Source organism: Plectropomus leopardus, chromosome 14, assembly GCF_026936395.1.
Source record: "Plectropomus leopardus strain MGB_pleo_1.0 chromosome 14, ASM2693639v1, whole genome shotgun sequence".
NCBI classification, from domain to species: Eukaryota; Metazoa; Chordata; class Actinopteri; order Perciformes; family Serranidae; genus Plectropomus; species Plectropomus leopardus.
The window spans coordinates 3,591,537-3,618,385 of record NC_142189.1 but is presented as its reverse complement, the minus strand read 5'-3'; the positions used below and the strand labels follow the sequence as shown (position 1 = coordinate 3,618,385).

The 26,849-nt window shown below is 38.1% G+C and overlaps 3 protein-coding genes across 7 annotated transcripts in view; all 3 read left to right on the top strand.

Annotated features, from left to right (window-relative positions):
* Positions 1 to 9,866, top strand: part of slc4a11 (solute carrier family 4 member 11) — a 154,065-nt gene extending 144,199 nt beyond the window's left edge. For all 5 annotated transcript variants that reach the window (XM_088087810.1, XM_042500470.2, XM_088087812.1 and 2 more), the window contains 3 exons: positions 1,333 to 1,528; positions 3,984 to 4,153; positions 5,056 to 9,866. In XM_088087810.1, the coding sequence (XP_087943936.1) occupies positions 1,333 to 1,528; positions 3,984 to 4,153; positions 5,056 to 5,122 (433 nt within the window). In that variant the 3' untranslated portion in view covers positions 5,123 to 9,866. The remainder of the gene's footprint in view (positions 1 to 1,332; positions 1,529 to 3,983; positions 4,154 to 5,055) is intronic.
* A 2,302-nt stretch (positions 9,867 to 12,168) lies between these two features.
* Positions 12,169 to 23,956, top strand: rpia (ribose 5-phosphate isomerase A (ribose 5-phosphate epimerase)). The gene is made up of 9 exons (XM_042500949.2): positions 12,169 to 12,496; positions 13,832 to 13,892; positions 14,576 to 14,631; positions 15,519 to 15,578; positions 15,799 to 15,863; positions 15,954 to 16,022; positions 17,207 to 17,348; positions 20,175 to 20,274; positions 21,021 to 23,956. Exons 1-9 carry the CDS (start codon positions 12,320 to 12,322, stop codon positions 21,116 to 21,118), a joined length of 828 nt encoding a protein of 275 aa, XP_042356883.1. The 5' UTR covers positions 12,169 to 12,319; the 3' UTR covers positions 21,119 to 23,956.
* Positions 23,957 to 25,957: 2,001 nt separating this feature from the next.
* The window catches only part of eif2ak3 (eukaryotic translation initiation factor 2-alpha kinase 3), a 47,319-nt gene continuing 46,427 nt past the window's right edge, over positions 25,958 to 26,849 (top strand). Inside the window, exon 1 of the mRNA XM_042501278.2 lies at positions 25,958 to 26,508. Coding sequence (XP_042357212.2) covers positions 26,180 to 26,508 — 329 coding nt within the window. The 5' untranslated portion in view covers positions 25,958 to 26,179. The remainder of the gene's footprint in view (positions 26,509 to 26,849) is intronic.

The window sequence follows — 26,849 nt, the reverse complement described above, 5'->3', positions numbered from 1 at the left end:
ATAATAATCTTGTCAATCAGAAAAACTTTTTTTTCCTCTATGATTAAAATAAAAATAAAGCATGAAATATAAAAAACAGACTTAAGAAGATTTGTAAGAAAATAAATATATAAATGAAAACTATTGCATTATATATATGTTATTATTGAGCCTCAGCTCCAGAGCTCAGTGTCCTTTAGTTTTAAACCTGGAAAAAGATGCAATGAAATATTCAGCCCCATTTGTTGCAGGTGTCCATGAGTTAATCAACCAAAAACAGATTTTCACCTCCAAGGTTGTTTAATTTGAATATTTTTCAGACGCCTGAAGAGGTAATGAAAGGTCAAGAAAAAGGAGAGAAATAGTCAGAGGAAAATACTCTGAAAAATATGTTTCTTGTGTCTCTCAAATATATGCTTTTTTTCCCTTTTCTATCCCAATAATTACCTCATGACCCTCAGATTCATGTCATGACCCGTTTGTGGCTCTTAAAGAGACAGTTCACCCTAAAATTTAGAAATACATGTTTTTTTTTCCTTTTATCTGTCGTGCTTTTATCACTCTGGATTGTTCTGTCGTGAGTTTTCGAGTGTTGGCTAAAAACTAAAGGAAGAGGCCTTTATTAAGCTGTTAGTTATCAAACGATGCTAAAAGACGCAAATGTGTATTAAATTAGACAATATTTAATGATACCTTTTTAATTGTTTGGGGTCAGAGTCCCAAAAAGACAAGACATTTGTAAAAAATATTTTTTTTAAAAGTACAAGAAAAATATAATTATTAAAAAAGGAAACATCCCAGAAAGAAAGTTCTCAAAACTTATAATAATTCTGCAGCATTGTTTTAAATATGTAATTATGATATGCTATATAGTTTTTCCCTAGATTTTCTCTTTTTTTCCTAGCATTTTAAAAAATAATTATCGTAATCTATTAATTTATTGCAGTTTGTGTAACATTTCTCACCAAGTAGCTGATTGTTCTTTTTTTCCATGTTTTAAAGAAAGAAAGGGTTCAAAGGTGTTAATAGCAGCAGAAAAGCGATGTCATCCAGGTTTCAAAAGGTTAAATAGGAAACAGAGTTCTTTGATAATATGTCTGTTTTTGCAAAAATCACAATATAGCATTATTTTGTTTGTCCAAGATTAGAAAACATATATATTTCCCCTCAAACTGTATGAAATTTGTTGTGAAAAAGAGACTTTTTCAAATGGAAAATGTGCAGGAACACTGATAAGAAAATCCTGGAGAAAAAAATGTTGTCTGTTTCATTGTATAAAACAATTGTGTGCTCTCCAGTAACCATTCACCGATGTGTGTTATTGTGTGTGTATGTGTGTGTGTGTGTCCTCAGTATCGTCCAGGTGAAAGAGACCCGGCTGACGTCTCTGACTGCCAACATCTTCATCGGCGTGTCGGTGCTGCTGCTGCCTCTCCCGCTGCAATGGATCCCCAAACCCGTCCTGTACGGCCTCTTCCTCTACATCGCCCTCACCTCCATCGACGGAAACCAGATGTGCGACCGCATGGCTCTCCTCCTCAAAGAGCAGGTGAGAAAGTGTGTGTGTGTGTGTGTGTGTGTGTGTGTGTGTGTGTGAGAGCAGATGTCGATTGCAGGGCTCTGCAGATCAAACGGTTGAGTGGGTGCCCGGTGCTGGAGCAGCAGACCAATAGAGAGAGTCAAATAATACTTGCAAATATCATTTTTTGTTGTGTTTGTTTTAATCTGCACAGAATAGCAGGTGGGTTTAGTGAATTAAGACGCAGCAGATAATAAGTTAACATTATTATTCTAATGTTGGGTGTCAGCCACTGTAAGAAAATCCTACTGACACACTTCCTCTTCTGCTGAATAACATCTTCAGTCAGATTAAAACACAACATCAAATATTTGCAGAACACTTTTCCCAAAAAACAAAACCAACAGGAATCTCTCCCCTTGTGTCTCTACTCCCGTGTGTCCGATTTAACCTTCTGAGAGCAAGACTTGCTTTTCTCCCCTTTAACTGACTCCTCACACGCTGGCGCCTCCAAATGGCAGCGAGAGGCAACTGTTCAAAAACTAGGATGAAAAAATGAATGTGCCGCCTGAGAAATGTGTTTTGCTTGTTGTTGCTTCACATGTTTAATCTTCACTGTGCAGATTTATGGACGGTTTCACTCAACATCACAATATTAGACATGACTCATTCTTCGTAAAATGTCCAAAATCGCAGATGAAGATCTGCTTTAACAAGAAGCTTCAGTCATGTGACTCATGGAGTAAATTTTGTTCTCATCGAGCCTGCAGGTCCCTCAAAAGTCTTCAGATATCTTAAATTCAGTTTTGCAAATACAAGGCCTTAAAAGTCATTAAAATTGTCTTAAATTTGAGTTTATGGAGACTTAATTGCCACAATTTATTTTTGTTTACAATTTGTTTATTTTTTTAAATTTATCTTTGTAAAAAGCTCTTCTGTTTTCACACAGAAGAGCTTTTTACAAAGATAAACACATTTTTAAAAAGTTAATTTTTTAACTTTTTTTAAGTTTTTAAATATTCCACTGAACTCTGATACCATTTTTTTAATTATCCCTTCATGGTTTTGCACAGACTCCGTCCACGCCGCGACCCTTACCAGGACAAGTGATAACAGAAAATGAATGAATGATGAATGGCACTTTTTTGGGGACTTTTGGGGTCTAAAAAATTGTGACCTCCTCTTAGCAACTTGCAGCCACATCGGGGCGACCCTCTCGTTTTCTGGGGTGAACTCCAGCATAGTGGCGCTCAGCCGGGGGCTCGTGAGTATCCCCACACCGACCCACCGAACTGGACTCTCACCCAAAAGATGCGAGTCCAGCCCGTCATCAAGGGTGTGGTTGGTGAACCGGCGCTGTGCGTGGAGGTATATATGTATCTAGGTTGTACCGCTCCAGCTCCTTCCCCGCCAGAAAAGTGATGTTTCACGCCTCCAGCACGCCTGGGGCCCCGCCGCTGCCTGCTTCCCAGCACACAATGCACCCGGCCCTGATTCCTGTCCCTGTACGTGGTGAGCCCTCATGGTGGCGGCTGCGTGTTGCTCATTCACGCTGAGTCCGACTGGGCCACATGGCCAGAGGCCCGCACACCAGACGCTCACCTTTGCCATGTCATTAGAGTCTTGGTGAATCGCTCCTAGTCTGGCCCCCTGGTCCCCTGGGACCACTTTGCCTTGGGAGACCCATACAGGATCACAAAGACACAAAACCCCGTCCACTGCCATCCATGAAGGTGGGGATTCTTGGGAGGATATTCCTGCAAAAAAAACCAACTCCCCTCTGCACTGTATCACACATATTTCAATTACCTGAATACTTACCTGTGTTGCTCTACTAAGATAAGGCAATTTGCCCTAAAATCAGTCTTAAATGTGGTCAAATTGTCCTTTAAAAGGTCTTAAAAAGCATCAGATGTAAGTGTTTGATACCTGTAGCCTCCCTGGTTTCATGGGGCAGATTTACAGGACGCAGCTGACGAGAGTCTTGAGTCTTGTTTTTGTACGATCCAGATGAGTCATGTTTCTAAAAATGACTGCAGGTAGTAACCAGAATTGTGAAAAAGGATTTATTTGCAGAGCCGTGTGGTATTTCTTTGATTTATCAGCTCGTGTTGTTGGAAAGATTCCTCCCTGACACCGGATCAGTTGGGGGGCTGAGTTTGTTTTTGTTGCAGCTCCACTCAGACTGGAGAGTCAGGTGTATTTTTACATGAAAGTCTTAGTGCAGGTTTAAAATAATATCAGCGGCTCCCGCCTCACACAGGAGACCCCTCAGCTATAAATACACCTCACAAGAGAGCATCCACTCAAAGCTAAACGTTATTTATGATCTAAAACCCACAGAGCGCTTCTCAGAGGTGTGTGTGTGGGCCGTCCACTTCCCTTAGTCATTTCTTTGAGACAGCTGGAGACCTGAGGACAGTGAGGAGAAGCACCTCAGGGTAGATTGTATTTTAATCTGTCCTGATCCTCTCGCCTCCTGCAGACGTCTTACCCGCCCACCCACTACATCCGCAAAGTGCCCCAGAGGAAGATCCACTACTTCACCTTCCTGCAGATGATGCAGCTGCTGGTCCTCTGCACGTTTGGCATGTACCCGATACCGTACATGAAGATGATCTTCCCTCTGCTCATGATCATGCTAATTCCAATCAGGTACGACCGCCGCCAAAATGACTTTCTCGAGTGTTTTAACACTTTGAAACCTGAAAAAAATATGCTTGTTTCATTGTTGTTTAAACCACATATCTCCCTAAAAAAGCACATTTTGGGGGAATGAAGTTGCCATTTTAAGTGTTCATAATTTCCACATAAATCTTAGTTTAATTTCCTAATTGCATTTTTTTAAATTCTGTGACAACATGTAATGTGTTTTCAGCTGGAAACATCTGGTAGTTCAGTCGGGATACAAATGTTTTGCGCTGCGGTTCATCTGCTCGGTCTGACTAAACGAAATGTGTGAAAACAGTGGCTGCAGCACCAACAGCAGATGGGTGTAGTGCATTAAATATGATATTTGTTAAGTCACAGAATAATTTAAAACACTCCTTCACTTTCTTCGGTGAATCAAGCCGGTGGAATATCTTCAATAAAACATGATGCTCTGCACTCGAAAACTTTAGAGAAAGCAAGTAAACTTTATTCATCCAGCACAACCAAATATTCCAGAACTTTTTGGGAACGTGGTGCCGGCATCAAACTCAGAATAAGACTATGTTTACAAAAGCAATAAAATTTATCAATTTAAAGATTAAGTATATTGTCTTTGCACTGAAAAGCAGATTTGGCCCGCGAGCCTTTAGTTGAGTATCACTGGCCATGCTGCATTTTTCCACCCAGCTCTTCAGTGTCAGTGTGCACACTCACATACATGAACATCAGCCACGACTGTATCTTTGATTCGATCTCTTGTTCTCTGGAACTACTGAGAAGGAAGTGATAAATCTCCTCTGATAAGATCTGACACTGCTGGTTTGGTGTTTCGTTCCCGTATGTTTTCTTTCTCAGTGCTGGTCTAACGAGTAACAACTTACACAGCTTCTCTTCTCTGTGTTTAGGAACAACGTGCTTCCTCATATCATTGAGGCCAAATACTTGGACATAATGGATGCCCAACACATGTAGCTACAGACGGAGACGAGTTCTGGATCCGCGAAAAACACGTCTGGAATTTTAGAAAAAAAGGAAATGAGGATTAAAAAACAACAACATATTTTTCAATGCAAAACTGTACGGAAGCAAAAAGGAGAAATACCGACTGTTTTGATTTTTGTATCTGATAAGAACATTCTTACAGGTGAAGCACTGGAAATGTGGGAAGTCGCGTGAGAAAGAGAGATGAGAGCTGTGGGAAATGTTCCCCGACGTGGACAGACAGCATCTCTCCGGGGGAAAGTTCTACCGAAAAACAGGACCGTCCAGAACTCCCTGTTTCACCTCTGTTTGACCCTGTCAGCTCGTTCAGTGCCATATACCTCCATGTCCTCCTCTCATACCTTTACATTTTATGGTAATATTTTACAATATCCTTACCGGAGTGTGTTCATTTGTGTGTGGCGTGATTGCCGATGAGTGCGAACACGCTGCAACGGCCCGAAACATTATGAGAAACATGCTGCAGCTTCAGAAACAGTTCAAAAACACAGGAAAATTAAAAAAAAATAAAAAATACGACAACGGAAATGTGCTGCAAATAAAAAAAAACTGGCTGCAAAGCAAAAACATTACCAGCAAACACGCTGCAAATACAGAAACAGTCAAAAACAGACCAGACCAGATAGAACTGGATACAACGGAGACAGTCCCCCATTCATTTCTATCAAAGTTCAGTGCATGAAGCAAAAATATATAGATATTTATCTGTATAAAGTTACTTTAACCATCCAAATTGTGTAAGTCAGGCCCAACTGAAGTGCACTTGGCTTTAAGGACAATTTTCGTAGTGGGATTACACCGTCACGTGATGCCCTGCGGCCCAAAAAGATTTTTTTTCCCATTGACCTACATGCAAAGAGGCTTCTGTAAATCTGTGGATGCAGTTTTTGAGCGTCATAACCCCTGCAAAATGACACGTTTTACTAGCACAATTTAGTGCACTCGGTCGGATTACAATTGAAAAGTCTAAAGGGCCGCAAGATTAAAGATTTAATCGCCGCTCAAGTTGGCGGAGCGCTAAAACAGGAAGTAGCCGGCGGGAGTCTCTTGCGCGCGCGCTCTATGGGTCCAATGATGCAGCGCCAAACATCAGAATAATTTCTTACCGTGAAAATAGAGCTTTTCTGGCTTCATGCGCCACTGAGCACTTTCATAGGACTGAAGAGTCCCGCCCCCAACACTGCATCCAGCTCTTTGTGTACATCCAAGGTGCAAGTAGATACATCTGCAGCTGGAGCAGCTTCACGACTCGCCCGCCACACTTACACGGTTAGCCCTCTTTGCTCCTTGATAGCGAAGCACTTAAGAAAATGCAGAGTTAACATTAAGCTAGCTGTGAAAAAATGTTTAAATGTTAAAAGAGAAGCAGTTAAGGGATATGGTTTTAGTTTTATCTCGTTTTTTATAAGGTAAAACACATTTTTATGTATATTAAATAGAATAAATAAACTGAATTATTGCAGTTTATTTGGCCTCGTTTGGCCTCATATTTATGTAATAGTCGCGCTGTGTCAGAGTTCAAGTAACTGTTGGTGGAACTGTCTTGTATTATCGTGATGGGGCAGTTTGTAGGAGCTTCTTGTGTCGGCTTCAAACGAAATCTGGCTGCAGCTACATCTGAATCAGCTAAATCATGAGGCCGATAGAGCAGGTGCACGAGGTCTTAAACCCCGACTCCCAAGCTCGCTCACATAAATGTCAGTTCATAATAAGCCTGGACTTTTAACTTTTGAACTTTTAGGACACGGTGACTTAAATAAGGGCTATATTTAAGTGTACGTACTGGGAAGTTTATGTACCTCGAAAAAGAAAGATATTCACTGACATACAGATACCTCAAAGTAAAAATGTATCCAAAAAAAGTCTTTTTGGACCTCATGGCATCGGTAATGGAGTTAGACAATGTAGTTAGACAATTTGGCATCAAAGCTGCTAATGGGCATTTGGGACCTGACGGTGCCAATTTGTTTGTTTTAGCTGCCTGTTATTCAAATCTGTCGCTCTTTCATGAAAAACTGGCCAAATCCACTATCGTCCGTTTTTACTCTCTTCAGTCAAAAATCAAGTTGTTCCATTCAGAGCTCCCCCTACAGGCCTGGAGAACTTTCAGCATTTTGGCTTGACATGCTGCCTTTTTCAGATGCATTTATTTTTTAAAAAAATGTGCATTTTTGACTATGCATTGTTTCTGTGTTTGAAGCATGTTTGCTGGAATTTGTTTTGGCTTTTTTGCATCATTTGCAGCACATTAGTGTTGTATTTATTTTTGTGTTACTGAATTGATATCATTTCTGAAGCTGCAGCCCCTGCCTCTCAATAAAAACGTTTTAGACTGTTTTAGCACGTTTGCCCTCGTCAGCCACCGTACATTAAGCTATGAGTAAAGTACTCACTAATACTGTGTAAGTCATAAAAATGCTGCCAGTGTACATTGTAGAGTACGTAGAAAGGTGTAATGGCACAATGTAAGTAAGAGCGATATCTTTTTCTGACACTTTGCACTCGCATTGTGTTTTTACACTGTCATCCGAGTAAATTCTACATACTTACACTGTGTTGATAAGTACTTAAATACTTTATCTGTGGGTGAATTAACCGGTAAGAACACTGCATTTAAGTAAACCTTTTGTATTTCTGTCATCGTGCAGTGTTGAAACCTTTACATTCCTGCACCTTTTAGCTGTGACTCCCCCTTTTTCTATGAAGGACATATGTGCTCTGTGCGTATTTAGTTTCTAAGTCATTCCAACAATTGTCAGTGTTCATTAAGGAGAGTAAAAAAAAGAGTGTGTGAGTGTGTGTGTGTGTCATAGACACATTACTAATCTGTCCTTCATCCAGCTTCCTGCCAGCTCTAGAAAACCTCATTTTCAAGACAAAAAAAAAAAAGACATTCCACAGGTATATATTATATGTAATTATTTAGAACGACAGCACAAACCAAAACATATAGTAAAATCTTTATCAAATTATGAATATATTAGAATATATTATGGCAATATACAAAAAGTATTTTAGGTTAAATTCAGATAAAAGTATTTATTTATCATGACAGTTTATCTTTGAAATGATTTTTTTGTGCGTGTTTAATCCAAACTGGAAGTTTGCTCCTTTACATTCCACAGTTGTTGTATTTTGAGTGTGTTGTCTCACATCTGGCTTTGCCGCAGTGTTTACATATCGAAGTCCCCTCCAGCTCCATGTCAAAAGTCCAACACAGTTCTGGTGCATTGCTCGTAACGATGAAAGTCCGGTAAAGGCTACACGAAAAAAAAGACAAAAACAGACATTTGTGAGCTTTGGATTCAACAAAAATGCATCCCTTTTTTTATTTTTATTTTTGTGAACAAGTGCTCCAAGATGAGTTTTAGAATAATCTGGTCTTGTTTTCTATTTAGATGTTATGATTAGATCAATGCTTGCAAACGTCGTCATGTAATAATCCAGACGTCTGGAGAGATTATCTTGTTATCTACAGAACAAAAAAAACAAAAAACCACAAAAAAAATAATTCGAAGCAAGCACTGGTTTGCTTCAAGCATGACTCATCTGGGTTTTTGATACAATGTGATGCCGATGGACGTGTATCCTGCGCTAAAAAATAAATAAAATAGTAGCAAGTCAAACTTCTCAATAAACTGAATGCAACGCTCAATATTCAGCAATACTGTGTATAAAAACAGAACTTCACCGGCGAGATTTACCCGGCGACGGCGGTAGGCTACCCGCCCGTCAGTGAAGCAAGGACAGGCCAGCTGTATTTTTAACACACAAACTTTTCAGTCCGTCCTCATGGTACAAAAAACAGTGCTGATTCAATTATTGCACACATCAAGGAGAAAAAAAAGCCTGTCAACAAGGCGTTCACAGTGCTGGATTTTATTACTTGCTTTTCCCAATATCCAAATGGCAGCTCCCTCATGCTTCAACTTTGTCTTACAGATGTGAGAAAGATGTCCAATTTAAGCAGATGTCTCATGCAGAGATAGCAAGGCATGAAAGGAAAGCTCGGAAGCATTTGCATAATCCGCGGATTAAGGCTTAAAACAGCACTGGTGAGAGAGGAAGAGAGATTGTGAGGTATGAAGTAATATGTACAGTTTGCAATGCAAAGTTTAGTTTTTATCAAGTATCCATTATAATCCACGGCAAGGTATTAGTTTGAAACTTTGGAGCCGAGTACAGAGATTTAACCATTCTTCTTCTTATGTGACAGTATTGTTGTTGTTCCTTGATATCTTCTCTGTACTGACGATTTTCGGAATAGCAGCAAACTTCTCTCAGAGGACTTAACATTGGATTTCCGAGTGATAGACATACGACTCCTGTTCGTGAAACCTCGACTCCCCTTCCTCCTCCCTCCTCCTCCTCCTCCTCCTCCCTCCTAATTGGATTTGTTTGAAAATTGCGTACTGTGGTGTTTTATTTTATTTTTCCCTTCTCTCCCTGATTTCATATAGCCTACTTTTTCTAATCATGAATGTAAGATGTGTGGATTTTTATATAGCATACGAAATTTAGGTGTCAAACAGAATCTGTAATTTTGTCAAAAAGATCAGCTATATTTGTAAGCTGTAATATGTAAAAACGAGAAAAAAATGGTTATAAAGCAGAATGTGTTGGTTTACTATAGTATATACGTATATATACTGTACACTGAAAAAGAGAGACTATCTCAAGCTGTTTGCCAAATAAAAAGTAGTAGTGATGTAAATATTTGTGCGTGCTCGTGCTCATTTAGGTGACATGTTGGACCACAGAAAAATGAATATCCAGATTGTTTGATATGTATATTTTTGGCCTTTTTGTTGACCACCTGACCATTTCTCTTGCACTGCCACGATCTCTCCAAAAAGTAATTCAGGGGACCTATCACCACTGCCTAATGAAATGCATGGCTGCAGGATAAAAAAATCAAAGATAAACATTTTAAGTTGCAAAAATAATTTTGTCGACAATTACATCCGCTTTATATTGTGTGCGAGATAAACTCAAATTTCTGTATTAATTGATGTAAAACAAAATTCAAGTTATAGTAATGACATTGGTCTGATTATTTAACTTTTCTCCACCGTCACCTAAAATGCCTGGACAAATTCAGACACTTTAGACTTTGTTAGAGACCTGCAGGCAGAACAACTGTAACACAAAGGACATTTTATTACTCAAAAACATGTTTTACCATCGCTTATTACATAAGTGCTACTTAAAAATGCCTTTGATTGCAGAAGAGAAGCTTATTTCCCCTAACTCAGTATAGTGCGCCTATAGCACGTTATTTCATTATAAATGATCATAAAGATTGATGCAAACTGTTGAACAATTTAATTTATTTATTTATTTAGCTGAGCGGCTTTAAATCAACATTTTGCACTTTTTACAATTCTATTTTATTAAAGCACAATGGTTGTCTAACATTTAATTTAGTGAAAAAAAGTTCTCTAGACAAACATATTTCTATTCCCCAAAGTAAGAACACAACAGAGAACGGAGGTTTAATTCAGTTTCTTCTGCATATCCCATTGAAAGCACATGACTCTCATTGGTGAGGATAATTAAAGTGGCTGCATCTCTATCTCTGCGTTTCTATCTCAAAGCTGAAGCGACAACAACACTCTGTTGCACACACACACACACATAAAAAAAATCTAAATCTAATTAGCTGATTGGCTCCAGTGCAATTTACAGAGCAAGTTTCCAGCTCCCTAGAGAATAACCCCTTCTTTTATTTTTATTTTTTTTATATACTTTCCTCTTGCACCACCCTCAGGCCAAAAATGTCAACTTTTTGCACATAAAAATAACTGCTGAGAACAACTATGCTCCCAAGAGGATAGACCATTTACATTTTATCGACCTAATTTCTTTTCCTCTGGTGCCCCCCTCAGGACAATATTTAGACATTCAGCCCAACATTTCCTACCTCTGTGAAAATCATCATCAGTGTCAGACTGCATGAGGTAGTTTAAATTTAAATGATCAGATATTGCATTAACACTCAGGGTCTGTTTGGTGTATTTTATGCACTTTTAAAAAAAAAATATATGTATAATTTTGGCTGTGTTCATGCATATGGCATAAAAAAACAAAAAAATAATTCATGCTTGTGTGATTTTTAAATCTAAAAACCTGCCATTTAAAGGGTTAAATTCTGAAAATTAATGAATATTTGATATTTATGATTAGGACTGATGTTGGTTTTTAATAATATTTTTAAAGCTTGATTTTGAAAAGTGCATTATGAGTTTAGAGAAAATTTTGAAAAAACAATGTTGCTGCTAATTACTGACATATCCTATAGGCTATGATGATATAAAAATCTACTATGCATGTAGTATATTCAAAATGATTCATTTTTTTGTGATTTTTTAAATATGTGGCATAATGGGGGAAAAAAATAAATTTCTGAAAATGTATTTGTATTTAATATTTTATGATTAGGACTGATGTTGGTTTTTAAAAAAATAACTCAATGAAAGTAGAAAATCAGTTAATGTATGTATAATATTATACTGTATAATATTTTTAAAGCTTAAATTTAAAAAGTGCATTATGAGTTTGAGTATATGATCTGCACAATAATAATGTATAAAAATCAGTGTTGCTGCTGATTACCGACATATCCTATAGACTGCAATAATAAAAAAAAATCTACTATGCATGTAGTGTATTCAAAATGATTCATTTTTTGTGTTTTTTTCACTCTTCAAACATAGTGGCATAATGGGAAAAAAAACTAAATTTCTGAAAATTAATGAGTATTTAATATTTATGACTAGGACTGATGTTGGTTGAAAAAAACGACTTAATGAAAGTAGAAAATAATTTTTAATGCTTGATTTTGAAATGTGCATTTTGTGCGCAAAGAGATACGAGTGAGTGTAATATTAAGCGGGCCCTAAGGGTTAAAAAGCCAAAAAAAAAAACAAAAAAAAAACGGTTGAGCCCCTCTGGGTGCAGGCTCTTGTTTGTTTTTGTGTCTGTTCTGCACCTGCGCAGTTCACCGCAGATCTCTAAGTCATCTGATAAGACGCAGCTCAGCTGATCTGCTGTCAAACTGGATTAAAAACAAACTTAAAAAGCTGCAACTTCCTGTTGAGAGGCCGTGTGTGTCTGTGGGCCTGTGTGTGTGTGTCGAGTGTGTGTCTGTGTGCTGTGGGCCGGGTCATGAGACTCCAGGGGTGGGTCTCCTTTACAAAACTCGCAGCTGGATCCCTCTCTGCAGCATCCTGGAAGCTCGCGACTGTCAGCGGCCGGAGGCACGTGCGTGTGTTGAGTGCAGCTAACATGGCAGAGGAGGCGAAGAAACTGGCCGCTTACGCCGCTGTGGATAACCACGTCCAGGTAACACTGAGCTGTACTTTAAAAACTGTTTACTAAATATGTGTCCTGTCAGCCTGTTAGCCTGTAGTTTAGCTGCTCAGTCTTTAGCTGCACATGCTAGCAAAGTTAGCTCCAAAAAAACTCAGAAAGTACCGTTAGCTTAGCTTGCTAACTTATTACCTAACTTGCACGGTTTGGGGGGGAATTAGCTCGGTGTTATGCATGCTTGACCCGGGATAGTTGGATAACTTTGTTCGGCATTAAGGACTAAATATATAGACCGCATGTTACAGCGTGTGCTAGCTGCTAGCAAGACGGTCGGTGCAGGTTTAGGTGATGGATAAACAGAAATAGAGGAGCTAACATGTTATGCACGATTTAAACCTGCAGAATGAGACACAGAGGCTTTCTCGTGCATTATGCACGCATTAAGTACTATTAAAACTATTGATTGCAATTTTATATTAGATAATGCGGCTTTGATGGAGCAGAAATGTAACATATGGACAGTTTTGGGTCATGAAATTAAATACTAAGGGACTGTTCATTATTTATCAGAGGAGGGGATGGCTGGTGTGTAACTTTAACTCTTGTTTCCTTCCTTGAAGCTACATTTATTTTTCCTGAACACCCACTGAGTAATTTGGGAAAAATGCACGACCCTCCCTCCTTCAAAAATAAGTCGTTTTAAAAACTTTATGTTTTAGTGTTAAAAGTGAAATTAAAATTTAAATATGTTTTATAACTCTTGCATTTTTTTATAGCGAAAGCATTTGTTTGACATAAAGGGCTCAAGGAACATTCAAATTTGAAAATCCAATGATGATTTCTGTTTTTACAGTTTCTAGCTAATTTTGGTGATTTTAAAATTAAATAAATGAAATAAATAATGTAAAAAAAAAATAAGAATACAGGTAGTTAAAGCTGTGTACCCCTCCCTTAAGCCAAAATAATTTAAAAAAATTAGTCCCTCTTCAGTGCTTAAAAAAAAAATTTGACATGTCTCCCCCTTTTTGCACCTCCCCCTCCCTCCTCATAAATAACAAACAGTCCCTGAAATAAATGATACCCCTGTAAGAGGTATTGTACGTTGTTTTGTTGAAACTGTTACAGAAAGAGAGTTTTAAATGTTCATAATGTTTCATTCCTGCAGAATTTGGCAAAAACAATTAACACAAATACATTATAATGTAACAACTCCACTGTTCCTGTAATTCTGTCCATCCTTTCTGCTTCTTTAACACCTCCTGTCAAGTTAATGTCACTGAGTTCACTGCAGGTTTGCGCTTGCAGAGACATTTTTTAGGCCCGCTGTGAAATGTTGCATCAGTTTAAGCTCTTTTCTGTCTCTTGCAGAACAACCAGGTGGTCGGAGTGGGCAGCGGATCTACTATTGTTTACGCTGTGGACAGATTAGGTAAATGAAACTATTTTAAATCTGATTTTAATCCATGAGAATTTACAGAAATGACATCTAAACAGCAAACTTTTGACGTTTCACACAATAACTTTGCTACAAAAAGTAAATTGAAGCTCTCTGCTTCTTTTTTGATGATGAAGTTCAGTCTGCTCTGTGAGAGCGGGCGGAAAACATTGATGTAACATTGTGTTGTATTTTGTGTGGTTATATTGTATCGAAACACGGATGTAAGGTATCTATTTTTAAATGTTATTTTATTATTTATATTGCAAATACAACTTAAGTGAGATGAACAGGCTAAAAACATTGTTAAAATCTGTTTTATCTAATTAGATTTTTTTTAAATATGCAGGTGAAAAAATGTAATAAATTGCAATATATATATTTTAACATTTATTATTTTTATATATATTTTTGCAATACTCCGAATATCGCAAAAAATTACAAAAAAAATATATTGTGACCGACCTAAGTGTGGTGAAATATTTTACTGGGGGGCCTCTGGTGATTCGCACCCCTCCTGTTCAGCTGTGCACGTAATGGAAGTCTTTATGTAAAATGTGTTTGTCTGCTTTATTATTACAAGATTACAAGTGAATTGTGTAATTTCATACAGCATAGGCAGCAACATTTGGATTTTTTTAAATTTTCTTTTAACTTTGTGCATGTTTTCCCTCCAGCTGAGCGAGTGCGTCAGGAGAAACTCAACATCGTGTGTGTGCCCACCTCCTTCCAGGTTGGTTTGAGACATTTATTCTTATTATAGCTCAGCATGACTGCTAATTATTTTCATCCTGGTGGTGTAATGATGTGTGCACAGTATTTGTCAACAGCGTGTGCTGCAACTTTGCGGCTTTGAATGCAACTCATTACCACACATAATCTTCCCTTTTTCTTTTGTCTAAATGAATAAAAAAAAACACATTTATTCAGAGTAGAGCTGCCACAACTCATCAGTTAGTTTCCAACTAATTTAATAATTGAAAAAAATATAAATCTTTGTTTTAAATTCAAGAGTTTAATCTTTTATTGGCAGTTAATCTATTTTTTAAATATAAATATTCTATTTTATATAATCAGGGAAGCACTATGCTCAAGCTTGAAAAGTGCTCTATGAATAAAGATTATTATTATTATAATTATAATAATAATAATTATCATTGTCATTGGTTTGAGTGATTTCTTTAGAAAAAAAAGTCGAAATTCTCTCATTTCAACTTCATAAATGTGAATATTTTCTGGTTTCTTTACTCCTCTGTGACAGTAAACAGCATCTGAGTTGTGGACAAAATAAGACATCTGAGGACATCATCTTTTAGATACACTGATTGGAATTTACCAACATTTTCTAACATTTATTTTGACCAAACAACTAATGGGTTAATTGAGAAAATAATCATCCGATTAACAGACAATGAAAATGATCGTTATTTGCCGCCTTAATCAAAGTGACTTTCAAGAGAAGATAAATTAAATTTATACATTTCGATTTCACATATTTTTTTCTACAAAAATGCACACAAAAAAAATAAGATTGAAAATGGTATCACATCTTTTCTGCTTTTTGTCTCCCCTTCGCCGGTCGTCACATTTGGTCCCGTCTCTCGGCTCGTCCTCCCACAGGCTCGTCAGCTGATTCTGCAGCACGGCCTCACGCTGTCGGATCTGGACAGGCACCCAGAGGTATGACGAGCTCGTTACAAATGAATCTGAAAGCCACGGAAATGAGGAAGAGCCGCAATATGTTGGCGCTCTAACCCCTGTCAGCTTGAATTGCAGCGAAAATTTCGCCTGTGCAGCTGTGACAATAGAAACATGAATGGTGGAGCTGGCTGATGCAGTTTGTAGAGAATGGATCCTTCACCTTGTTGTCTGCTAACAAGTTCACCTTCTTCCCACACAGCTGGACGTGGCGATTGACGGAGCGGATGAAGTGGACGCAGATCTCACGCTGATAAAAGGTGGAGGGTGAGTCCTGCACAGTTTAACACAACAGCAGAACTTTGCCGGCGTCTCGTCTGATTTCTGTCTCACAGTCGTCCTCTCTGTGTCTCACAGCGGCTGCCTGACGCAGGAGAAGATCGTCGCCGGCTGCGCTAAACACTTCGTTGTCATTGCAGACTACAGGTTTGAATTTGATAGTTTGCCTGGAAAGGAGATGTGTTATTGCTTGAGAAAGTGTTTTTGCCTTCCCTGAAAGGTACAAATGGATTTATCTTGTGGTTTTTCATTGAAGAGTTGTTAAGTTTTTATGTATTAGCTGGTTTAGAGGCTGCTGTTTTCCAAAGTTCAGTAAACTTTAACCCTTCAGGACCGGTTGATGCATTTTACACACTTTTCATTTGATAACTTTTTTGATAATGTTGGCTGTGTTTGGTATACATATTGGTAAAATTGTGTATCTTTGTATAATTTTTAAATTTCCAGCTCAGCTCCCACAATAAGTCTAAAATACACTGTGGAAACCAAATTGTTACATTCAGACTTTAAAGTGAAAAAAATGCTCCACTGAAACCCATTCAAAATGACATTTTTGATCCCACAGCCATCAAAGTATAAATACATGTATTGTGTCATTTCTGGGAGTCATTTTGGGCTTTTGACTTGAAATTTGTCATTTTTACTATTTTCCACCTGATTACATGTTTTTAATTTTTTTACCATATTTGGCATATGGAGAAAATACATGCTATTTTCACTCAGTACATTGTCATAATCAATGTTGCTGCAAATCACTGACATATCCCGGGCTGGTGATAAAAACATCTACTTGGCGTGTCTTGTATTGATAATAAAACAACTAAAACAAAAAATAATGATTAACTAAAAACATAGTAGCATTATGACAAAAAACAGGCATTTAAAGGGTTAAAATTCCAGAATTAATGAGTATTTTATATTTATGATTAGGATTGATTTTTGTTGCAAAATTAACTCAATGAAAGTAAAAAATAACATTAATTTATGATATTTTTTTAAAAGCCTTATTTTGAAAAGCGTATTTTGTGTGCAGGGCGATACGAGTGCATGTGTTATCAAAGCGGGCCCTAAGGGTTAATTGCATTTTTTTGTATTAGACTTCGTTATCAATAACAGCAGCTGAGAGCTTTAACTGAAAATTCAATCACAAAGTTTTATTCATTCCTCATCACTACTTTATAAACCTTCATGTTATTCTTTGTAAAAGTCTGTGAAATATTATTGGAGGTCCTTGAAAAATCCTGGAAAAGTTTTGAATTGTGCTCATGAAAATGTGTGGGAACCCTACATTTGTCGAAATTTGGGTTTTTACCGTCCTTGTCGTCTCCCAGGAAGGACTCCAAGGCTCTGGGTCAGCAGTGGAAGAAGGGAGTTCCCATCGAGGTGATCCCCATGGCGTACGTTCCCGTCTCCAGGACGATAGCCAAACGTTTCGGAGGGGAGGCCAACTTACGGATGGCTGTCAGCAAAGCAGTAAGTGGAGGATTTATTTGCCTGCCACTTCTTCATCCTTTTTTGTTTGTGACAGCAGATCATTTTTTAACTCACAGCTTTTTTTCTGTTTCGTGTGAGTTTATTTCTGATTTTTGGTTTTCATGCTGCACTGTGGTTCCCTCGTGGTCTCATTCCTGTGGCTTGTGGTTGTCTTAAGGTCCAGGTCAAGAATGCTGAGTCGTCATGATGACAAAACTAAAGAAATAAAACTAGAAGAGGCAATTTTACTTAAGCAATACATTCAGCTAATCTTTATCTGTTCAGTCCTCTTTCAACCAGATATTATTTATTTTCATTCCCATTGAAAATCAGGAATCTCCTTTTCAAGGAAGACCTGGTGAAGACAGTAGTGAAAACACAAAGTTGCAGAGACAAAAGACACAAGAATCAATTCATAAGCACTAAAATAAGCATTAAAGAGAACTATCTAACTTCCTGGGAGTCACTTGTACAGCCAAACAAGCTAAAAACATTAAAATCCTGTAGAATCTGCTTTGAACTCTTTCATTTTAAATGTAAAAACATTTAACGTCACCTGCTCCTTAAGTTTTAAGTCATTATTGACTAATATAAATACTAGAGCTGTGCAATATTAAGCAAGTTCAACTTTGTTGAATATCACATTTATAATTTTGTCTTTCTGCTTCTTTTGATGTACTGATACGACAGAACAAATTGCTTGTTGAATAAAAAAAAAAAGGCAAATTTCCAGCATTCTTGAACATTGAGCAAAGGCCACAATAAAAAAAGTGACATTTTAAAGTGCAGTTTTCTACTGATACACTATCAGACTTTCGCAATGTATATTTGAACACAAGCTGACATTGCAATTATGGTTAAAAGTAAATTTATTGTGCAGCCCTAATGACTACAATGTCATTCCAAATGTAACTACATTATTTTTCTGTGTTTGTTCGGGGGAAAATACCCTGTGGGGTTTTTGGCTGTAGGACTATGAAACTCGAATGAGTCCCTTTTTTGTTTGTCTTGTGCACACTGATGACGTAACTCAAAGTCCAACCAATGGCCTCACACTGTTCAGCTGATCTGCACCGTATGATGCAATTTGCAAGCAAAGGTCATGAAGAGGACTGCAAGCTAGTAGGAAGGCATGTAATCATTGCACTATTTAAGATGCATAAAAAACGGCTTTGCAAAAGTGTTAGAAAAAAAGTTGAACACGTCTGTAAGACCTCGAGGATTCACACAGGGTGTTCTTGTGAATGAGAGCGTAACTTTTATTACTCCACAGGGCATGTTTAAGGAAAAGCTTATGTAAAACTGAAGGAAGTTCGGACTGGAAACAGAGGATAAAAATTACACATGTACTCTGTCTGCCTTATTAACCCTTTGAAACCTGAGGTTATTGGTTTAATTTCTTTAAAAAAAAAAACATGGCAAGAAGGCAATGAGCAACTTCACAAGAAATGTCCTGTAAATTAGCAAGAAAATTACCTGAAATTAGCAAATAAATAAAAATAAAAATGATAAATATAAACAATAAAACAATTTTTCTTTGTGATCTAATTTTGAGTAGGTTAGGCTATATAATTATAATTAGGGACGCACGATAATTATCGGGATCTTATCGCCCGAAAATGGGACTCATGATGTCATACCGATAATTCCAACTATACAACTTTCGGCTGATAAATAGAACCGATAATAATAAGCTTAGATTGCTTTGTTTTGGCCCGTGTTGCCATGGTTTCAAACAAATAAATGAACAAGATGATCTAAGGTCCCAGGGTGACGGGAGGAGAGGACTACTAACGTGCCGACTTTATCGCTACTTAGCGGCTTTTCAGACCCTCTCAGCGGTGTTGTTTCAAAAAAACGCAGCAGGAGAAACATTTAGCGACTTATTTAGATCATCAGTGAACAAGGAGGAAATATGCTGCCCAGGGCGGCCCTTGGCAGAGGAGATATAGGAGGTCGCTTAGAGCGCCAAAAAAAAAAAAAAAGATAATAATTAGCTGCGCCTGTTAGCGCCCTTTCTTCATGTTCTGCCTTGAAAATAACTAATGAACAAATAAAGAGAGAAATAATCATAAACTCAGCGGCCCTGTTGTTTCTCGTCATTGACCTGCTGACCAGCCTGCACCGTGACAAACTGATTTTGATCTCGATTTAAAGGGTTAACAGCCTGCAGAGCAGAACTTTAATCATTTACTTCCTACTCAGTTCCTTTAACATCCAGCAAGAGACAGCAGAGTCTGTTTGTGATTCGGCTCTTTGTGTTTGTTGCGTCCTTTTGACGGCTGAGCCTGAAGCAGTTTGTGCACTAATGAGTGGACAAGTTTCCGTTTGTATCCGGGGCCGCCGCGATAACTGACATGTTAGTTAACCAAAAGCTGCCTCACAGTTACACACGATCCCTTAATAATACTTCATAGACGTTACTTCTCTAACTGTAAAACCTTTGAAAAGCTGCAAAGGCATCAAGGCCTCTGAGTTACCTCGACTTTGTCCCATCCAGTTTTAAAAGAAAGTGTTGTTTCGAGATTTATTGTAATCTGTGTCTTGTCAGAGTGCGCTGGAGAACAAAGTCCTTGAAATTAAAACTGTTGGAGCTTCAAATGAAAACTCTCTTCTGTCATGCACTTTTGTTTAACTCCGTCATGGTCACACTGTAGTTACTCAGAAAAAACTGACTCGACATTTTAGTTAGTTTGATACTTGTTGGTATAAACACATTTTTGTCTCACTTGGCTTGCAGCCCTCTTAGATCACAGTTTTGACCTTAAATTTGGAATAATTTAAACGAGAGATGGTTGGGGTCTGATGTGTCTGTCTGTCTCTCAGGGTCCTGTGGTCACTGACAACAGCAACTTCATCCTGGACTGGAAGTTTGAGCGCGCTCAGAACTGGAAGGAAGTCAACACGGCAATCAAGATGATTCCAGGTGAGGGACGAGCGCCAAAAAAATACATCTGAAAAACTCATCAACAATGTCTCTTTCCAGAAATTAAGACCCGATTACTCGTGGAGTTTCATGCAGAAGCTATTTTCTTTCTACTGAACTACATTCACCAACCGTATCACTGCACAGCGAGAAGTGTGCATCTAATTATGGGCAAGAGGCCTGTGCTCACGACAGTGTGAGATGTAAACATTAATGACCTCCTCGGCTTAGTTGTAACATTCTCGTCCTTGCACACTTATTTCTGCACAGAGGTGTGGTTCGCAGGTGTAGTTCAGTAGAAAGAAAATAGTTCCTACATGAAACTGCTGTCAACAAGGTCATTGAGACATTGTCTTTTCTTTTCTTTTTTACTTTTTTAAAATTTCTGATTTCTAAAAAGAGGCATTGCTGTCCTTTTTTCTGTCTTTTTTCATTTTTTTTTTATTTCCTTTTTTTTGTTTTTTGTTTTTGTGTGTGCTTTTGGAACCACAAGCTGCGTACCATCTAGTTCCATTATATTAGAGAAAAGTCAGATATCTCTATGACTCAGTAACTCCCAGTAAAACAATCTAGACTGATAAATAGCACAACAGGTAAGATGGAAATAATGTATTTTTTATTTTAGGGTGAACTCACCCTTTAAGACAAAAGCAGCTTTTTCAATTACACATAATTGATAATCAGCTTTAAAAAAAAAAAAAGGGATTTGACCTTTGTGGTCCAGCTAAACAGTGTGTCCTCTTCAGGCGTGGTGGAGACGGGGCTCTTCGTCGGCATGGCTGAACGGGCCTACTTCGGGATGGAGGATGGAAGCGTGCAGATTCGGGATCCTCCAGTCAACTGAGGAGTACCATCTTCACTGTCGCCCCTCCTCATTAATGACCTCACTTTTCCCACAAGTGCCGTGTTTATGATTTACGCCCGCTCTCACACTGTTTTTGGACACAGCTGCACCTTCTGCAGAACTGGACGAAACATACATACATCTCAGAACCAGATACATTTAAGGATCACTTGGTTTTTCTCATCCTGCAGGTGGTGCTTCTGACACTGTGAGTTTAAAAGTGCCTGATGAGTAAAATCAAGTGCATCTCTTGTAATTTTTTTAGTCTGCATTGCACAGTTTGTATGCCTGGTTTCACTGGGAATGTCGGCTCTTACTGTAATTAGCGGGTTTGACTGAATGTCTGCAGAGCTGCCGGTGAATCACTGCAGTGCTGCAGATTGAAACTAAGGTGTGCCTTGAGATTATATTTTAGGTCCTATTAAAAGAAATGATGCTATTAAAGTTACAACTAAAAAGCTCATAATCGTACATCAAACTCTCGCCATCTGCTCAGCTGCTGCAAACGAGTCCTCTCGTCAAGTGAAGGCTGGAGACACTGTGCGCAGTCAGAAAGCTGATATGCCTTCAAGTGTTTTTGTTTAATTAGATCCCAGAAAGAGGAGTAATATGAACTCTATACTACAACATCAAGTTATTTTTTTAAGAAATTAATGTCTGTAATTAATATGCTAATTAAAGTTGAAAAAAAGCTCCAAAAATTAATGAGATCCCTGATAATTTAGGGAAACCCTGTGGTGCAGGTGTGAAGCTTCCATTATTTGGTTATTAGAGACACGTGACAGCCTAATAATGTCGCCCACATACAACATGGCACAGAGGTGGGCTGTGAAAAATGTAATGTAGACGCTACTGGCTTTTAACCCTTTGAAATTCGAGTAAAAAGGCTTGATTTCTTTCAAAAACGCAGGAAGAAGGCGACGAGCAGCTGACCACAGGAAATGACTCAAAGAAATTAGTAAAAAGTTGCAAAATTATGTAAAAATAAGCACAAAAAAGAGCATAAAAAAACAAATACAAACAAGAAAATCACCTTTAAAAAATTGCTCAATAATATATTTTTTTTCTTTATCATAACTTTGAATGTGTTATTTAGGAATAAAAAATAACGTTTTCTTGAAATTGGGTTATATCTAATAATCCTCCCTATATAATTTCCCTTTATAATTTGCAATTTTGAGGGCATTTCTTTCCAATTTACTCAAAATGATTTTTCTTGTGTTTTTGAAAGACATCAAACTATTTTTCTCAAGTTTCAGAGTTTTAAAAGTGCATCGGCTGTCACTCATGCCAGGATTTTTAGGCTATTGGTCAAATGTAGTGATTTCACTGGCCGGTAGGATTTGTTGTGAAGAAATGGGAGCTCTTTTTGTTGACTATGAATTTTAGCAATTGACAGCCAATGTTACCATGGACCAATTATCTGATTTCCTGAGTGAGTTTGGGAAATCTTTCAACAGCTGTTCCTGTATTGTTACACTCATCAGTCAGCAGTTAAAGTCCACAGTTTCACTGTTCATGTGTATTTTCATGCATGCACATCCTCGGCTTTGTGGACTCTTTTGTGTGCCTGTAAGTTGTTTGTACTACAATTTCATATCGTTGCACAAACCATCTGGTCACAGCACGTCTTGTGCCATCATCCTAGTTTTAAATATAGAGACCTTTCGAACATTTTGAGGTAATAATGATGGGCACTTATACTGTAAAATGATCAGGATTAATTGTGAAGCGATGTAGCTGCAATCTGAACCAACAGCAATACAACTATGTTTTATGTGCCTTGGCACGCAGAAGCAGAACACTGTTTTAATCAGATGTAGCAAAATATATTATGTAGCTTGTCGTATTGTTGGAACAACTGCCACTCAGAATCACTGCGACATGTGAAAAGCAGCTGCACCAGTTTTTAGGAAAGTTTTCTATATAAATGCATCAGCAATGCAGCTGCTTAAGACAAAAGATGAATTCCTAAGGTTTGATTTAATCTGTGTAGCTTCCAAAATGAGACATCCAATGTATTTCATGTTGCCTCGGTTTGTTCCACAAGGTTTTATCTGAACTGAAAATCATTTCTAAAAATTTCAAGATTTGAAGTCTCAAAAAAAAACGTTGCATATAAGATTTCATACTCGGTGTGCTGCAAGTTTCTGTGAAATGATGTGTGTCAATAACATGGTAGTCTTTTTATATTGTCTGAAAATACTTGGGTTTGCCCCCCCCCTCCCCTCCCCCCCCTCATGCCCTCAAGAAGTAATCAGAAGCTCATCATTCCTTTTCTCAGAGATTGAAATAGTCAAGTTGTCTTTCCAGTTACAAGCAGTTGTCCATCATTTGTTTGAAAATTGGGATATTTTGTTGTTTTCTGCATATGATTGGTTTCTTTCATTTTTGAATGCAGCTATTCACTCTTGCTTTAGGCTCGGGATGCCTTATACTTTATTTGTTGTATGTTTACGTTTTTGTATGTGCAGCTCTGAAAGTCTCAGGAGAACATCAAGGCTGAAAAATGTAATGCAATCAAGAAAATTTGTCTCCAAGCCACTGTTATTAAGCGCCGGCGGTCCAATTCTATCCGAGTCTGATTCCCCTCATAAGTCAAACGTAAGCAGATGAGTTTGAGGATGTATACGCCTCAGTGGCGTGCAGACAAAGTCGAGGTTATCTGAACTGGGAATATGGGGCCAGTTTGGATCAGTACAAGTTGTACACCATGTTGGATATTTTTGCACCAGCATTTCTTTTTCTTTTCTTAACCAGTTGACTGTGAAAATGATTTTGTTGTGAAGGTACTATTTTCTTTGCCAGTCAATAAAGAACTGTAATGATGAAAGACAATATGAGTCCTTGTTTTATTTCTAATGACTGAATGAAAACTTGTATTTCTGTCAATAATTCAATTAGTCGGCTGTGAGAAAATAAATTGCCAACAACTTTGAAAGTTGAATATTTAAGCCTTTTTGGGGGCTAAAATTATGTGAATATTTGCCGGCGTGCTTTGTCTTCTATGATAGTAATGTGAGTATCTTAGAGTTTTGGACTGTTAGTCGAAAACCAAACAAACATGTTTCAACTTGGGCTAATTTCCTAATTTATAGACCAATTCACCCCACAGTTATTTATAAAGCACCTACAGAGTTAACAACAGCTCACCAAAGGACTCTACAATAAAAAAAAACCTTACAAAAACAACACAAGAAAAGACACAATAATAATAAAGAAATAACAGAAAACACAGAGACCGTATAAACAACACCGCAGAAACACAAAGTCAGTTAATCCTTAGAAACCTGGAATGACATCAGTTGTCTTGTACTGCATTCAGACCCCTTTTACATGCATTTTAACTCAAACCTGAGCCAATTTAATATTTTCTTTAGAAAACATGGTTAAATAGTAATGTCTAAAGAATGTCCCATAAATTGCAAGAAATTAAGAAAAGGTGACAAGAAAATTACGTGAAGAAGAAATTATTAAAAAATTAAAATAATATACAAAATAGGGGAAAATGTCCAGAAAACGATAACTTTTTTTTTTATCTATATCTATATTTATGTGTGTATTTTTGTTCTGCTGCCTTTCTTTTTTTCTTACCTTTTTATCTTTTCCAATTTTGTTTTTAAAGTTTTTATTTATTTTCTTCCAAATCCCAAGTAATTCTCAAAAGAACAGCAATATAGAAAATCCATACATAATAAAAGCCAAACCAAGAAGGTGTTTTAAAATGGGGTTAATAAACAAAATAATCCTAAAATGTATTGATAATTAAAATAATTGTTCATTGCAATCCTTGTATTCCTCAGCAGAGGTAGGTAACATTTTATTTTCATAATTTGGATGAACATAGTCTTTGAAATGACAGGGTTTTTATATATATATATATATATTTTTATGTCAACGACCGCAGAGAAGAAACTTTGCAACCAAAGATGACCGTAAAATAAAAACAAAACTTGATGGTGCAGTTCTCCATTGTGGTCACTTAGAGGCGCCAGAAATGCAAGCTACTTGATTCTGCTGCAAGGTGTGTGCTCAGTGTCCTCATATACCTCCTAAACCATTATTAAATTATATCCTATTCGCGTTGATCTGTCTGTACAACTGCTAATGCAGTACGTGATAGCTTTAAGTAACTGTCATTTTATGTAAATGCATGAAAACATTAAGAACTTTAAAGCTTCGTGGCAGGCATGCAGTTTGATATTTAATTTTATTGTTTTTTAAAAGTTACTTTCTTCTTCTTTTACTTTCATATTTTTTTTTCTATCAGACATTATGTCATTGTTCTATTGTTAATCCAAAAGTGGGAGAACAAAACTCGTGATCAGGAACAGGAACTGTACCTAGAGTCTACAGCGAAGCCACGTTGATGATTTCATGTCGGCTGTCTTGACAACTCCTCGTGAATGACAGCTCAAATATCCAATGCTGTGCTGCAGTTTGGTCACCGAGAACACGCGTCCACCAATAGCGTTGCTGCTTTTCGGCACTCGCTCTCTGATTGGACAGACCACGACACATCCCACCAATCATATGCCCGCCACAGGATTCGCCATCGGGGACTTTTTTGCGTCACCTTTTGCTCCCAGCCGCCAGTGCGCACGCGTAGGTTTGACGAACGTTGGATTAGCCAATGAGGTGCACTGTTTGGGGGGCTGGAACATTCTAATCCCGCCTTCTTGAGTGACGACTCTCTGATTCAATCGCGTTCTGCTTAGTATGCGAGTGCGCGTGATTGACGGCGCGCGGCGCAATGAGAGACGGCTACATGAATTTTTAACGAATTTAAGGGTTTTACCGTCCAATCCCAGTGTAGAAACAAGGCGGGATTTAGCGTTACCAAGGCAAGACTTGAGTCAAGTATAAAGGGAATAACATGGTGTCCCAGTGGCTGTTTATGTTTACTTAAAGAACAGGATTGAAAGGGCGTTTTGCAGGACACACCGGAGTTTTATTTGCAGTTTCGCAGCTTCTTTATGTGCACTTTAACTTTTTTATGTCAAGATTTACAAGGCCAGTGGCGTGTAAATCTCATATTTCACTAATGTGCCAGTCTTACAAATGGAAAGGGGGCTTCACTTTGGAAACGTGAGCATTTCCCTGGTGCTCCTGTTGTTGCTGAAAGCGCTCATCGGATTTGGGACTTCGCAAGCTCAGGGCTCCGCCGTCGGGAGGGAGCCGCAGTCCGCCGCAGCCACCGCCGCCACCACCCGGGGATCAGGGTCGACCTCCGGGGAAGATGGTGCAAGAGTCATGGAGCGTGGCGCGTTGGGAAACGTCGGCGCCCCGGTCATTGTAGCAGACGTTACCGTGGAGGACGACGATAACGGGTCGGCGGGGGAGGCCGACGAATCATACGGAGAAAGTAGCGGAAATGTCCAACCGACAAGGTAAAAATAAAAAAAAAGTAAAGCGTAACGGTCAGCTAGCAGCTATGCACCCATTATCGGACACGTGAAGTTTGACGCGTAATTATCACCTGCTGCATTTAGACAGCAGTCACAGTGACAAATAAACAAAATAAAATCACAAAAGCTATGTTTCATTTTGAAGAATTAGCTAAAAACCGCTGTTTAACTAGCTGAGGGACAGTCTCGTGCGTTAGTCGCGTGCTCTGTATTACTCCGCCTCTGCGTTGCACGCCAAAGTTGTTGTGGTTGCCTTTGTTGTTGCTCATAAACCTTGTTTTAACACTTATTATTCCAGTTTTCCTCCCTATACGTTTAATAAA

Excerpts from the sequence above, each read along its gene's own strand:
- rpia (XM_042500949.2), top strand. The coding sequence starts at position 12,320 with ATGAGACTCCAGGGGTGGGTCTCCTTTACAAAACTCGCAGCTGGATCC. Across the intron at positions 13,893-14,575 it reads TTACGCTGTGGACAGATTAG|CTGAGCGAGTGCGTCAGGAG; the intron begins GTAAATGAAACT and ends TTTTCCCTCCAG. Across the intron at positions 17,349-20,174 it reads GGATGGCTGTCAGCAAAGCA|GGTCCTGTGGTCACTGACAA; the intron begins GTAAGTGGAGGA and ends TCTGTCTCTCAG.